General features: G+C 50.2%; 1 protein-coding gene across 6 annotated transcripts in view; it reads left to right on the top strand.

Annotated features, from left to right (window-relative positions):
* Nucleotides 1-13,970, top strand: part of LOC146274693 (partitioning defective 3 homolog) — a 267,396-nt gene that overhangs the window by 117,101 nt on the left and 136,325 nt on the right. For all 6 annotated transcript variants that reach the window (XM_084702755.1, XM_084702750.1, XM_084702751.1 and 3 more), the window contains exons 9-11: nt 1,262-1,695; nt 5,193-5,332; nt 6,043-6,171. In XM_084702755.1, the coding sequence (XP_084558881.1) occupies nt 1,262-1,695; nt 5,193-5,332; nt 6,043-6,171 (703 nt within the window). The remainder of the gene's footprint in view (nt 1-1,261; nt 1,696-5,192; nt 5,333-6,042; nt 6,172-13,970) is intronic.

Genomic DNA, 13,970 nt, shown 5'->3' with positions numbered 1-13,970 from the left:
GGGGAAGGGGGTAGGGAGAAGGGGATAGGGAGAAGGGAGAAGGGGGTCAGGGGGTAAGGGGTAAGGGGTAAGGGGGAAGGGAGAAGGGGGAAGGGAGAAGGGGGTAGGGAGAAGGGGGAAGGGAGAAGGGGGTCAGGGGGTAAGGGGGAAGGGAGAAGGGGGTAGGGGTCAGGGGGGAAGGGGGAAGGGGGTAGGGAGAAGGGGGTAGGGGGAATGAGGTAGGGGGAAGGGAGTGCCGCTTCCACAGACCTGACGTTAGAGAGACCAGAGTCATGGAGCAGGACGTTAGTGAGACCAGAGTCATGGAGCAGAAGATTGCCGGATTCTTTTCCTCCTTCCCTACTCTCTTTCTGTCTCTTTGTCTCTTCCTCTCCCCCCTCTTTCCATCTTTCTCTCCCCCCTCTTTCCATCTTTCTCTCCCCCTCTTTCCATCTTTCTCTCTCTCACCCTCCCCTCCTCCATTCCTCTCCTCCATCTCCCTCCCCCTCTGTCTTCTCCTCCTCCCCTCCCCTCCTCCATTCCTCTCCTCCATCTCCCTCCCCCTCTGTCCTCCTCCCCTCCCCTCCTCCATTCCTCTCCTCCATCTCCCTCCCCCTCTGTCCTCTCCTCCTCCCCTCCTCCATTCCTCTCCTCCTCCCTCCGCAGTGGAAGGCCCTTATCCTGTTATGCAGCAGGAGGGATGGTCTCCGGGCCAGCCTATCTATATGCTAAGTATCGCCGCAGCGTCGAGCCAAACAATCCATGTGTCTCTGAATAAAGCAGGCCTGCTCGTCTCGCCGTGTTTGTTCCCAGACCAACGGCATCAGACACGACACGTGTGTTTAAAAGTACGAGCGCGTGCGCTGACAGTTGTCTTTGTTCCGTAAGCACATTATATGAGATTATTTCCCGGCACGAGTGGACTCAGCCTTCATCTCTTGATTTGCTGTTCACTGCGTGTGTTGAACACACCCAGTCAGAATACATTGATGTGCTTGTATGTAAACATGCTGTATGAATGTGATTCCACTGTACTGATAGTCTTCTAAACTACCGTCTGACATTGGTTTGGTTTTGTCTTCATCTCTTGCTTTCTATGTCTCTGCCTATCTCCTTCTTTCTCTATATATATCTTTCTTTGAATGTCTCTCCCTCTCTCTCTCTCTCTCTCTCTCTCTCCCTCCCTCTCTCTCTCTCTCTCTCTCTCTCTCTCTCTCTCTCTCTCTCTCTCTCTCTCTCTCTCTCTCTCCTCTCCCTCTCCCTCTCTCTCTCTCCATCCCAGAGCCCAGGATGTGTTCAGACAGGCCATGCGCTCCCCCGTCATCCTCTTCCAGGTGGTCCCAGCAGCCTTGAGGACCCAGTACGAGCAGCTGTTCCAGGGTCAGCCCAGCCCAGATGCTCTGCCAGGGGACCGGGCCAGCTTGGTTGGGTCAGGCCCTGGACCAGGGTCAAGACCAGGGTCCGTGATGAACTCTCAGAAGACTCAGTTTAGGCCTGGACCACACACTGACATCATCCTCAACCTCAACCACCCCAGCCAGCCTGGGGCCCCGCCCCCAAAGGCCCAGGGGGTCTCCTCGGGGCCCCAGGGGGGCGACCGGGGGGGGAGGACTCCCTCGGCCCCCTCTCCCTCCTTGCAGAGGAGGGTGAGCTCTAACTCCAGCGTAGTGGGGTTCCAGAAGTCTGGCAGGAGGCTCAACATCCAGCTGAATAAGGGTGAGGAGGACCGGGGGAGTGAGGGGGACAGGGGGGGTGAGGAGGACCGGGGGGGTGAAGGGGACAGGGGGGGTGAGGAGGACCGGGGGGGTGAAGGGGACAGGGGGGTGAGAAGGACCGGGGGGGCAACCCAGCATGATCACATACTGGAGGTTGAGGTTTTTAACTCCGTAGATCATTCATTTGTGACTGTCCTCTTACTGATCCGAAACCGAAAAACAAGCACGCATCTGTTGACTCAGTTTGAGTTGTGCTCTTGGTGATGGGTGGTGTGTGCTAACTGTATGTGGAGCGCTAACTAGCTGTGCTGATCATAGCAGAGGTGGAGACGACAGCAGCATGGAACAAACACAGTTAGGACTTCAAAGAGAGGGAGTCTGCTTGTTGGCGGCTGGTGTCTCCAGTGGCTAGCCTCCATCACTCACAGGCCCAAATCCCATTTGTTCTGCATCACTGCAGCATCCTTGCATTTCACAGTGGGCTCTGCTGAGGACAGCCCTGACGTACACACACACACACACACACACACACACAGTACACAGTACACACACACAGTACACACACAGTACACACACAGTACACACACAGTACACACACAGTACACACACACACAGGAAAGTGTTTTCTTCCAACCGTCTAAGCTATTGATGCCTCTGTGTGACGACTTCAAACGCTGATGAAGTGAGGAACTCCTTCCTTCCTTCCTTCCTTCCTTCCTTCCTTCCTTCCTTCCTTCCTTCCTTCCTTCCTTCCTTCCTTCCTTCCTTCCTTCCTTCCTTCCTTCCTTCCTTCCTTCCTTCCTTCCTTCCTTCCTTCCTTCCTTCCTTCCCTCCCTCCCTCCCTCCCTCCCTCCCTCCCTCCCTCCCTCCCTCCCTCCCTCCCTCCCTCCCTCCCTCCCTCCCTCCCTCCCTCCCTCCCTCCCTCCCTCCCTCTCCCCCTCCCTCCCTCCCTCACATTTCTTCTCGGTAGATCGTCCTCCCCAGTGTTGTAATCACTCTTTTCACAGCATGTTAAAGAGAAAGGAGGGCGATTTGGATGAGCCCGCCTTAGTCGGAGCGTGCGTTCATTTCGATTAGGCTTCGCAGTTGGAGACGCGAGCCGTAAAGACACAATTAACTCTCTACAACAAACGGCAGGGCCACACATCTGAGAGAAACATTCAAAGGCCTGTTTTGTGCTGTCTCGCTCCTCACCTTGTTTAATTGAAAAGCCCAGCGCCACAGAGAGCTTTGTGTTATCTCAAACACCAACTCTGCGCTTCAGCTTGTCACACATGATCCATTGTGCTTTTGTCTCGCAGGAGGGAAGAATCAGATCTTCTTTAGAGCAGTGTTTGTATGCGTGTTTGTGTACCCTTTGGTTGTGTAAAAGTGTGTGCGTGTGTTTGTATGAGAGCAATTCCTCCAAGCACACTTTATGAAATGTTTGACTCGAGTGTTTAGGTATGCATATTTCTCTCTCTTTCTGTCTCTCTCTCACACACACTTTCTCTCCCTTTGTCACAAAATATTAACCGCAGCCTCAACTCTCCGTTGCAAAATCTGTGTTGAAAGTGGGTTTCATTTGTTTTCTTTTTTGGCAGAAACAGTCGGTTGGACCGATCATGGTTCTTTCGCTGTGTGGAGGCTGTTGGTTTAGAACCTGACCCAGACCAGAACACCAGTGATTGAGCTTATTTGCTCTGTGTGTTGAAATTCAACAAAGTCCCACGATGGCTCCTACAGAGGCTGTTGTCCAAGTGTCAAAAATGTACAGTATTTCTCAACTTGAGAAAAAATAAATAATAATAATAATAAAATTGTCCGCTGTCTGTAAACATGTAAAAAGAGAACTACATAAAACAATAAAAAGTATGTCTAATAATATTGCAACGGATTGGGCATATTGAGGGTTGTTGTTTTTCTTCCTGTGCACACGTTGTCACAGATGTGTGTTTGGTGTTTATTCTCTACCCTTCCTTTTGTTTTGGCCAAAGCTTGTCTGTCGCTTGCTTGAGAAATTAGCGAGAGTGCTCTAATCAGATAATGCGGCCTCTCAGCACATTAAGACCCACTGTAACATGCTTCCCTTCCTCCTGTTGTTTAGTTCGCTGATTGGAACTGAGAACCCAACTCATCCAAACAGGGACAGAGGCTTTTTCATTATTTTTTTTATTTTTTTTTATCCTACACTTGTAGTTCCTAAAATAAAGAATCCACTGGTTATTTACTGGAGCCTGCGGCTTTCAGATACTCGTGTTATTAACGGTTGTTAGGGAAAGGAACACTAATGGAACGGTTGTGTTCCAGTAATTAGACTGTTTACAGGACAAGGGGAGAGAGTTGGCTACAGTTAGACCTGACCGCATCCACACTGGAGAACAAGTCAGTTTGGCTGATTCATCCCTGATCAAATGAAGTGTGGTCTCCCCCTGTAGTGAGGTCTCTCTCTATGTAGTGAGGTCTCTCTCCTGTAGTGTGGTCTCTCTGTAGTGAGGTCTCTATGTAGGGAAGTCTCTATGTAGGGAGGTCTCTATGTAGTGTGGTCTCTCTGTAGTGAGGTTTCTCTCCTGTAGTGAGGTCTCTCTCCTGTAGTGAGGTCTCTATGTAGGGAGGTCTCTATGTAGGGAGGTCTCTATGTACGGAGGTCTCTATGTAGTGAGGTCTCTATGTAGTGCGGTCTCTATGTAGTGTCCTCTCTCTCTCTGTAGTGTGGTCTCTCTCTGTAGTGTGGTCTCTCCTCTCAGATGGTCAGTAGACGGCTCGCTGACTCACCCAGTGCTGTCGTCTCCTAGACTGATGCTAATGTCTCTCCTAAAGCAGACATATCCCTCATATCCACACTGACATTTACCAAGCCCCGGCTTCCTGCCTGCTATTGGGCCCTGCGCAGGACCGGTCAGTCTGAAAGGTCAGTCTGGATACCTCCCCCTCTCTCGCTCATGCGTTATTGCATTTATCTGCCTTCTCCTCAGTCATTCATATTCATCTGATCACCCACAAAGGTCATATTCAGAACTTAGAACAGCAAACAGCTCCATGGAGATTAGCGGGCTCCGGTGCTATTGTCTGATGTTGAGCGCGTCAGGCCGTGCAAGGCTTGATTGGGGCAGGTGTTTGTTTGTGTCTTAGCGTGTGTTATCTAAGGCTGAACGGGAAGTTGCAAGTCAACAGATGCATTCACTGATTTGCTGTTGATTGTATGGCTCAGCATTCAATCATTCAGCTTGTCAGTCAACTAGCCAACCAGACAGCCAACCAGACAGCCAACCATATACATTTAGTCATTTAGCAGACGCTCTTATCTAGAGGGGACTTACAGTAAGTACAGGGACATTCCTCCACTAGGCAAGTAGGGTGAAGTGCCTTGCCCAAGGACAAAAAGACATGTGGCACGGCCGGAATCGAACCGTCAACCTTCTGATTAATAGCCTGATTACCTAACCGCTCAGCCATCTGACTCCCCAACAGCCCCCAGCCAAGCTGACGTGTCCTGTGTCTCCCCCCCCCCCTCATCAGGTCCAGAGGGGCTGGGTTTCAGTATCACCTCCAGGGATGTCCCCATCGGAGGCTCCGCCCCCATCTACGTGAAGAACATCCTGCCACGCGGCGCCGCCATTCAAGACGGCCGCCTGAAGGCCGGGGACCGCCTGCTGGAGGTAACGTCAGACAGGGAGACTTTTTAAGGCTCGTCTGTGACATCACTTCCTGATCGGGCCACTTCACCTGTCCTACGCTAGATAGCCACGTTTACTCTACAGCCTGCTCTCTGTGCTCCGTGCATGCTGGTACTGTCTGCACCAGTCCTATGATGTCGCTATGAACCTGTCAGCCGTCAAACACTAGGTGACATCAGACGGCCAGTGTGCCAGGGACTCGAAGCTGGTGTGCATGAGCTCTTCCAGTCTGACCCAGACGTCCTGGGCGGCCAGCCCGCTCATCCAGTCCTGGGGGCTCATGGAGGAAGGCATGGGCTGGTTTGCCTACAGTGCAGTCAGACTGACATGAAAATGACTCTTTAAAATACACACACGTAATTTCAAATGGCTCCCTGCTTGGAAATAGTGGATATCTAAAGTGGTTGAATGTTTACAAATGTTTCTGCCTGTCTCCCTGACTGCCTGCCTGTCTCCCTGACTGCCTGCCTGTCTCTCTGTCTCCCTGCCTGTCTCCCTGAATGCCTGCCTGTCTCCCTGACTGCCTGCCTGTCTCCCTGACTGCCTGCCTGTCTCCCTGAATGCCTGTCTCTCTGACTGCCTGCCTGTCTCCCTGACTGCCTGTCTCTCTGACTGCCTGCTTGTCTCCCTGACTGCCTGCCGCTGACTGCCTGCCTGTCTCCCTGACTGCCTGTCTGTCTCCCTGTGTGCAGGTGAACGGGGTGGATCTGAAGGGGCGGAGCCAGGAGGAGGTGGTGGCTCTGCTGCGAGCCATGCCCATGGAGGGCACCGTGTCCCTGCTGGTCCTGCGCCCAGACGACCCCCTGCTGCCCCGGGAAGTGGTCAGTGGACTCTCCCTACCTCCCTCTCTCTCTCTCTCTCTCTCTCTCTCTCTCTCTCTCTCTCTCTCTCTCTCTCTCTTTCTCTCTCTCTCCATCCATCCCTCTCTCTCTCTCCCTCCCTCCCTCCCTCCCTCCCTCCCTCCCTCCCTCCCTCCCTCCCTCCCTCCCTCCCTCCCTCCCTCTCTCTCTCTCCATCCCTCTCTCTCACTTTCTCCCTCTCTCTCTCTCTTTCTCTCTCTCTCTCCCTCCCTCTCTCTCACTTTCTCCCTCTCTCTCTCTCTTTCTCTCTCTCTCCATCCATCCCTCTCTCTCTCTCCCTCCCTCCCTCCCTCCCTCCCTCCCTCCCTCCCTCCCTCCCTCCCTCCCTCCCTCCCTCCCTCCCTCCCTCCCTCCCTCCCTCCCTCCCTCCCTCCCTCCCTCCCTCCCTCCCTCCCTCCCTCCCTCTCTCCATCCCTCTCTCTCACTTTCTCCCTCTCTCTCTCTCTTTCTCTCTCTCTCCATCCATCCCTCTCTCTCTCTCCATCCATCCCTCTCTCTCACTTTCTCCCTCTCTCTCTCTCTCCATCCATCTCTCTCTCTCTCTCTCCATCCATCCCTCTCTCTCACTTTCTCCCTCTCTCTCTGTCTCTCGCTCCCTCCCTCCCTCCCTCCCTCCCTCCCTCCCTCCCTCCCTCTCTCTCTCTCTCTCTCTCTCTCTCTCTCTATCTCTATCTCTCTCTCTCTCCATCCATCCCTCTCTCTCACTTTCTCCCTCTCTCTCTCTCTCTCTCTCTCTCTCCATCCATCCCTCTCTCTCACTTTCTCCCTCTGTCTCTCTCTCTCTCTCTCTCTCTCTCTCTCTCTCCCTCTGTCTCTCTCTCTCTCTCTCTCTCCCTCCCTCTCTCACACAGTGTGTACGACACAGACAGACAGGGAAGCAGGCAGGCAGGGAAGGGAGGCTGTGTTCTGTCAGGGACTGCAGTATCATCCTGCCCTCTGTGACCCTGCAGCCATTAAGAACTCTGTCCCCTCAGGATCTCAGATGGATAGAGAACAAGCTCCCTCCATAGCTGCACACACACACACACACACACACACAAACTCTTCAGGGGGTTGGCCACTCTTCTATCTGACACTGGGTACACATAATCCCTTTTACACACACACACACACACACACACGGTGCAATGTGGATGTGTGAACCATTATATGGGGTGACTTTCTCTGTCTGGAGCCAGATGGTGTGGGCAGCGTCTTCATCCACCTTCTGATCCCCTGGCTGACAGCCCCAGTCACCTGGTCACCTGGTCACCTGGCTGACAGCCCCAGTCACCTGGTCACCTGGTCACCTGGCTGACAGCCCCAGTCACCTGGTCACCTGGTCACAGGGCTGACAGCCCCAGTCACCTGGTCACCTGGTCACTTGACTGACAGGCTGGCAAAGCTGCCTTCACTCTGCACCTCGCTGCCAGCCACACCCCACACCCTAACCCACTCATAGGGGCTGGGCCACCTGTGGGATGGTGACCTCATATCCTGTCATGCTCCACACACCAAACGAACAAAACACATTGAAAAGGGAAGTGGGTTTGGTGTGGGAGCACAAGTGTCATGTCCCGGTTGTTGTTTTAGTTCGATCCGGATCAAACTGATCCATAGTTTATATCAGCTAATAGTGCTAATGTAGGATTCAGAAGGAGCAAAGAATGAAGTATGTTTTATCTAGCATCTCCAGCCTTAACGTGCACGTGCACGTGTGTGCGTGTGATAGCTGTTCTCTCTCTTCACTCCTCAAGCATGACACGATTAAAAATCCCATCATGGAGACACACAGTCCTAATCATCCCTCCCTCCCTCTCCCTCTGTCTCCCTCTTTCCCCTCCATCTTGGTCTCCATCCTGATAGCTTCACAGGGTGCGTGTGGAAGGAGAGATGGGAGAGCGCTAACGCTTCATTGCTTCTCTTGTCACATTAGCATTCTTCTCTCCCTCTCTCTCTGCCTCTGTCTCTTTTTCCCTGTGCCCCTCCTCTCTCCCTGTCTCTCTCTCTCTCGCTCTCTCTCTCTCGCTCTCTCTCTCTCTCTCTCTCTCTCTCTCTCTCTCTCTCTCTCTCTCTCTCTCTGTCACACACTCACACACCACTGTGCTGTAGGCAGGGGCCCTCATGGATCTCAATAATCCATACAAGTATGTTCATAAAAATCTGATTAGGAGTGCCAGGCTCTATTGGTGACAGATATTACAAATAAAGCAGGGTGGAAAACACACCACTGTCTGGCTGTGACACGATGGGGGGGAGGGGGTGTTTGTGTGTGCGCTTGTGCGTCTGTGTGTGTGTGCACACGTGTGTGTTTGTCAAAGCAGATGAAGGATATTTGCTTAGTTCCACACATCCATGGCACACCGTAGATCCACACGTTGTCTGATTCACTCTCGGGTTTGTTCGCTCGGTGAAGTTTAACCTCAGAGCTGGACGTCACAGCATCACCACACGCTAGCTGCACTACTCAGAAGCTGAGGTCCTTTCTCCAGTTTAGATACAGTGCCTTTGGTAGAGGTTCTAGGAACATCTCCATTATTTTGGTTTCTCCTCGTGAGGGAGGGATGTGAATGTGGGTGGAGTGAGTCTTTGTGTGGTTTCATCAGTAGGCCTGGATGAGTGTATGGTGGCAATTGTTGAGGGGTGGATCCCCCTGGTGGGCTGGAGGGGTTATGTCATATCGGTCCTTGTTATTTACTTCCGTGCCTCTACTATTTGAATTTTGCTTTGGGTCGGATCAAAGCATCGGCCAAATGAATGAAAGTAGTCTGGTAGGTTATGCTCTCCACTACCCTGTATGGACAAAGAAGTTGAGGAGTGATGTTTCACAGAAGGTTGATGAGAGCCAGAGGGAGGGAAAGAGAGAGAGACAGAGATAGGAGAGAGAGAGAGAGATTGAGGCAGCGTGTTGTGATAAGCATCTCAGCCATTAAAAAGCAATCGTCATGGAAGCGACTGCGACAGAATGTTGTTGAGACACAACCTGTACTTGATGAAAAGCTCACCTCTGTACTGCTCAGGGGGTAACACTAACACACTACTCAGCGGCCTCTCCCTGTCTTGTGCATCTTGAATTATTCATCCATGCAGACACAATTACCCGCTACGCTAATACCGGGGATCGGCAGGAGAGACGTTAAAAGCTCTCTCCTCTCTCTCTCTCTCTCTCTCTCTCTCTCTCTCTCTCTCTCTCTCTCTCTCTCCATCTCTCTCTCTTTCTCTCTCTCTTTCTCTCTCTCTCTCTCCATCTCTCTCACTCACTCACTCACTCACTCACACACACACAATTCCGACATGTAAACACAGAGGCTGACCGCAGCCTTCGCCATCAGAGTGTTATCGCCTGCGTTTATCTCCCAGCATGCACCTCTGTGTGTGCTCAGCGCCAAGAGTATCGCACCACGAAACGCGTCGACGGGGGAGTCGGGGACCGGATATGTGTGTCACCCTCCCCTCTCCTGGTGAGCTGTGTGTCCCCAGATCTGACATGCAGGTGACATCCAGGTGACAACATCTTTTCCAAACACCTTTTTCCAACCTTTGGAACCTCTTTGCAAAAATATTTTTCTACAAATATTTGAGAATTTCGCGAATGAGCTACGAAACCAACTGCATAATAACTGAGCTAAACCCACTGGTGTTAAGCTAGTAAACGTCATCTTAACTCAAGCTAGCTAACGTTGGGTGATGTCTAGCGTATTTCACTTTCATTTCTTTCATGTTATTCAGTGTTCTTTTCCATTACTTAATTCTGTAAAATACTGAAGACAGTGATATAAATTAATTAGTTACCATGGCAAAAAAGACTCAGATTATTAATCACATTTACAAAATATTAAAATAGTCAAAACAGTGTCCCTCCATCCTAACCGATATCCCTCCATCCTAACCGATATCCCTCCATCCTAACCGATATCCCTCCATCCTAACCGATATAACCCTCCATCCTAACCGATATCCCTCCATCCTAACCGATATCCCTCCATCCTAACCGATATAACCCTCCATCCTAACCGGTATCCCTCCATCCTAACCGATATCCCTCCATCCTAACCGATATCCCTCCGTCCTCGTTGACAGACCCCTGCGTGGCACTTTGCCCCAGTTGGGTGCGACTCTAACTCGTAGAGTGGAGAATGAATGGACTCTCACACACACCATTCCCACACTTCAGTTGACATGAGTGCAATTAAGCAGTATATTAAAGAGCCCTCTTTATACTCCTATCAGAGCTGTCCCCGGAACATTACAAGCAGTATCTGCCAGCCAATGGGAATCTTAATTGCGCCATTAATGTGAGGCCGCTTGATTAATTTGACAGTTAAATGTATGGTTCTCGTAGACAGATGTGTGACGGTGTCACTTGTGGCGCTACAGACTAATGGCCCCCGCCGTCATCCCCTGCCATGACAACCGACCCGGCCAATCATAGCCCACCCCACCATAATTCTACCACAACATATTGTACAGCGCACTGTTGAACTGTAATTGTGGCAATCATGTCCGCCCCATTTGAGATCCTTGTGTCTAAATGAACCTATTTATCCTACTCCCTCTGGAAAAATAGTTATTGATATAAAAGCCGCCTTCCCTGAAAAGCTTTGAATTGCAAACAAGAACACCATTGTCTGCCTTCCCCACCCATGCCAGTGAACCACACCAGAACATTCCTGTGAAAACACTTCCAATCTTCCACAGCAGATGATATCGAAGCTTTTTCCTCTCTGCAGATAAAGGAAGGCAGCTCTTGTTGTGGTACCTGCTGTGTTCCTAAGTTAACTTCACGACGTGGCTGGAGCAACAAAAAAAAGAAGGCAACATTGATTTTTGTGCTTTTTTTCTTGCTGCTGGAATCCATTTACTGAGTCGATAGAGAAAGAAATGAATTGACAAGACACAGGGGCCAAGGACAGGATACCAAACCTCTTTGTGTGTGTGCGTGTGTGTGTGTGTGTGTGTGTGTGCAGTATCAGGTTGCAGTTGACTGGAGCGCATGCACGTGTGCCTATCAGCTTTGTCTGTCGCCATGGCAACTCCCCATGAGTGAAGTGGGCGTGTCTTGGATGCTCGGTCAGCTGACTTCCCCCTCTTCCTGCCTCTCCTCTCCCTGTTTTACCCCGTGACGTGATAGTCTGACTATGACAAACAACCGTGTCGCATAGACATTAGTCCAATAAAGTCTCCAGCCAGCCAGAAAAAAATAAAATAAAATACCTCTGCTCTGTGTTAATATAATTAGATGTCTCTTAGAGTTATGTAGCATGTCTCACAATGAGGATGAGGTAAAGCAGTTTTGTTAACTGTGTGCCAAAACACTGTACCAAGCTGGTTCTCTCCTGCGTTTATTTATGGTGAATGTCCAAGAGTAACAATGTAGTCTACCTTGATCCAGAACAACAAGTCTCTCTATATACAGTAACGTAACTCTTAAAAGATATATATATATATATAGATATATCAATGAGTTTTTTTGTTGTTGCACACATTCCTTTCAGCAGCAACCCTTTGACCTTGAATGATATTAACACGTTCACCGCCTTCCTGTTAACCATGTCTTCTCTTCAAGAAAACAGCTGGAAAAATATAATTTGCTTTAATTGTAGGATAATTGCGCCACTACGGCAAATGTGTCTCGAATCCCAATCCGCCTGCATCGTGGGGGCCTGAAGAAAGCTTTGATCTTGGTTGAGGAAACACTGGTTATATACACACTGAAAAAGAGAATCCCATTTGAAGGAAATGGCGCAGAGCGAGGTTGGGTCTGGCAGCCTACAATTTGGTCTTAAGTGCAGTCATTACTCCCATGGTTGGAGTATTGTTGAAGACGGTGCTGACCTTCTCCAGCATGGTGGAGCGTTCTTCAGTCCTCTTACAGTGGGGGGGTGGTGGTGGTGTTGGTGGAGGATTTGGTAATGTCAAATTGCTCTCCCTCTTTGAGGTGTGTGAAGGAGGACGTGTTTGAAGGTGGTTCTCTCTCTCTCTGTCTGTCTCTCATTTTCTCTGTCTATCTCTCTGTCACACACTTGAATGTTTTCCTCAACAGAGCACGAGCAGTCTAGTGCTTTAGCGGCCGCAAAACATCTCTTCTGCAGGGCAAGATGTCCGCTCTCCTTTATAACAGCCCTGTCTGCAAAACTCTAAAATGGGCTTCCCTTTTGTTATATTTTTTTTTTCTGACAGCGTAACATAATGTTCCCCTTTTCAGTTTTGTCTTGTCAGAATGACCTCCTTTGCCTTTTGCACAATCTGTGGTCCAGGTAGAATGTGCCAGAATGGCATAATGAGAGCTAATGCTGCTAAGTGTGTCTGAAAAGACAGACACGTGAGGCAGCTGTACTACTGTACTTTTCACCAGGCTTAACTGGAATTACACTTTCTGTGAGTGTGGAGGTGTTTGTGCCTGTGCGTGTGGCACCCGTAACAAGTTAACGTGAGATAAACAAGGATTTTATCGACCTCGTCTGAAGACACGCTGGCTCTCTATGGTGGTCACAGTCTGTTTGATACCTGTTTGAGGCTCTCTATGGTGGTCACAGTCTGTTTGATACCTGTTTGAGGTCCGACAAGCAGCTTTTTAACCGCTGTTGTGGTTGGTACGTGAATAGGACTAGACAGTTCCTGTGGCGATGTTAGCCAGGATGTCAAAGGTCATTGTCATCATCAGAAAGCAGCTGATGTGTCGTCTCATGCTGTGTGGTGAGGGTCACTGGCTCGTTACTGAGAGCTGGCTGGCGTCTGGCGTCTGACGAGCACACGACAACGTACTGCTGCGCCCTTCAAACTCTGCTGTCTGACTATACGGGAGTACTTCCATTCAAGTTTAGACGAACCACCCTCGACGACCGTGAAGAGATTGAAATAGATTTCTGTAGAACATAGGAATGCTCTTGTTAGGAGCCTTTGAGGCGCGGTTCTTTGGTTATTCTGCTGGGTTCTAAGTTCCATTCACCCTGGTGTGTTTGGATCAGCACCAAGCAGAGGAGCGTTTCATATATTCTGCTCTCTCTCTCTCTCTCTCTGTCTCTCTCTCTGTCTCTCTCTCTTTCTCTCTCTCGTCTGGGAAGAAACCAGCACACAGAAGAAATTGTGTTTCAATACTTATCATACACAGAGCTCTTTTGCAATTACACCCTTGAGCGGTTTCTTTTAGGCTGTTAAATTCATTTCCAGTGACCTTTATGTCACCAAATTGGGGCGAATGTGAGAGAATAGTTTCCACCAGTGCTAATTGTTACAGTCCAATGTTGTTGAGTCTCTGCCTCTCTTTTCCATATTTCTCTTTCTCTCCCTCTCTCTCTCTCTCTCTCTCTCTCTCTCTCTCTCTCTCTTGCTCTCTATCTATCTCTATCTGTCTCTCTTTCTCTCTCTGCCTCTCTCCCTCTCTTGCTGTTTCCTTTTATCTCTTTCTCTCCCTCTGTCTGTATATCTTCCTCACCCTTTCTTTCTCTCTCTGTCTGTTTCTCCTTCTCTGTCTGTCTCTCTCTCTCTCTCTCTCTCTCTCTCTCTCTCTCTCTCTCTCTCTCTCTCTCTCTCTCTCTCTGTCTCTCTCTCTCTCTGTCTCTCTCTCTCTCTCTCTCTACTCTCTCTACTCTCTCTCTCTCTCTCTCTCTCTCTCTCTCTCTCTCTCTCTCTCTCTCATGCACACACACCACACACAGCAGGTGAGGTTCATGGAGGTAGAAACATGACGCCTCTGCAGCACCCTGGCAGGTTCCTCCTGGCTTCTGACTGGGTGGTTCTGCTCCACTCCCTCCTCTGCTCTGCCCTTTGTTTGTACTCAG

Source organism: Hypomesus nipponensis, chromosome 8 (assembly GCF_054491055.1).
Source record: "Hypomesus nipponensis isolate SF chromosome 8, ASM5449105v1, whole genome shotgun sequence".
NCBI lineage: Eukaryota > Metazoa > Chordata > Actinopteri > Osmeriformes > Osmeridae > Hypomesus > Hypomesus nipponensis.
This window is presented reverse-complemented; position numbering and strand designations above follow the sequence as displayed.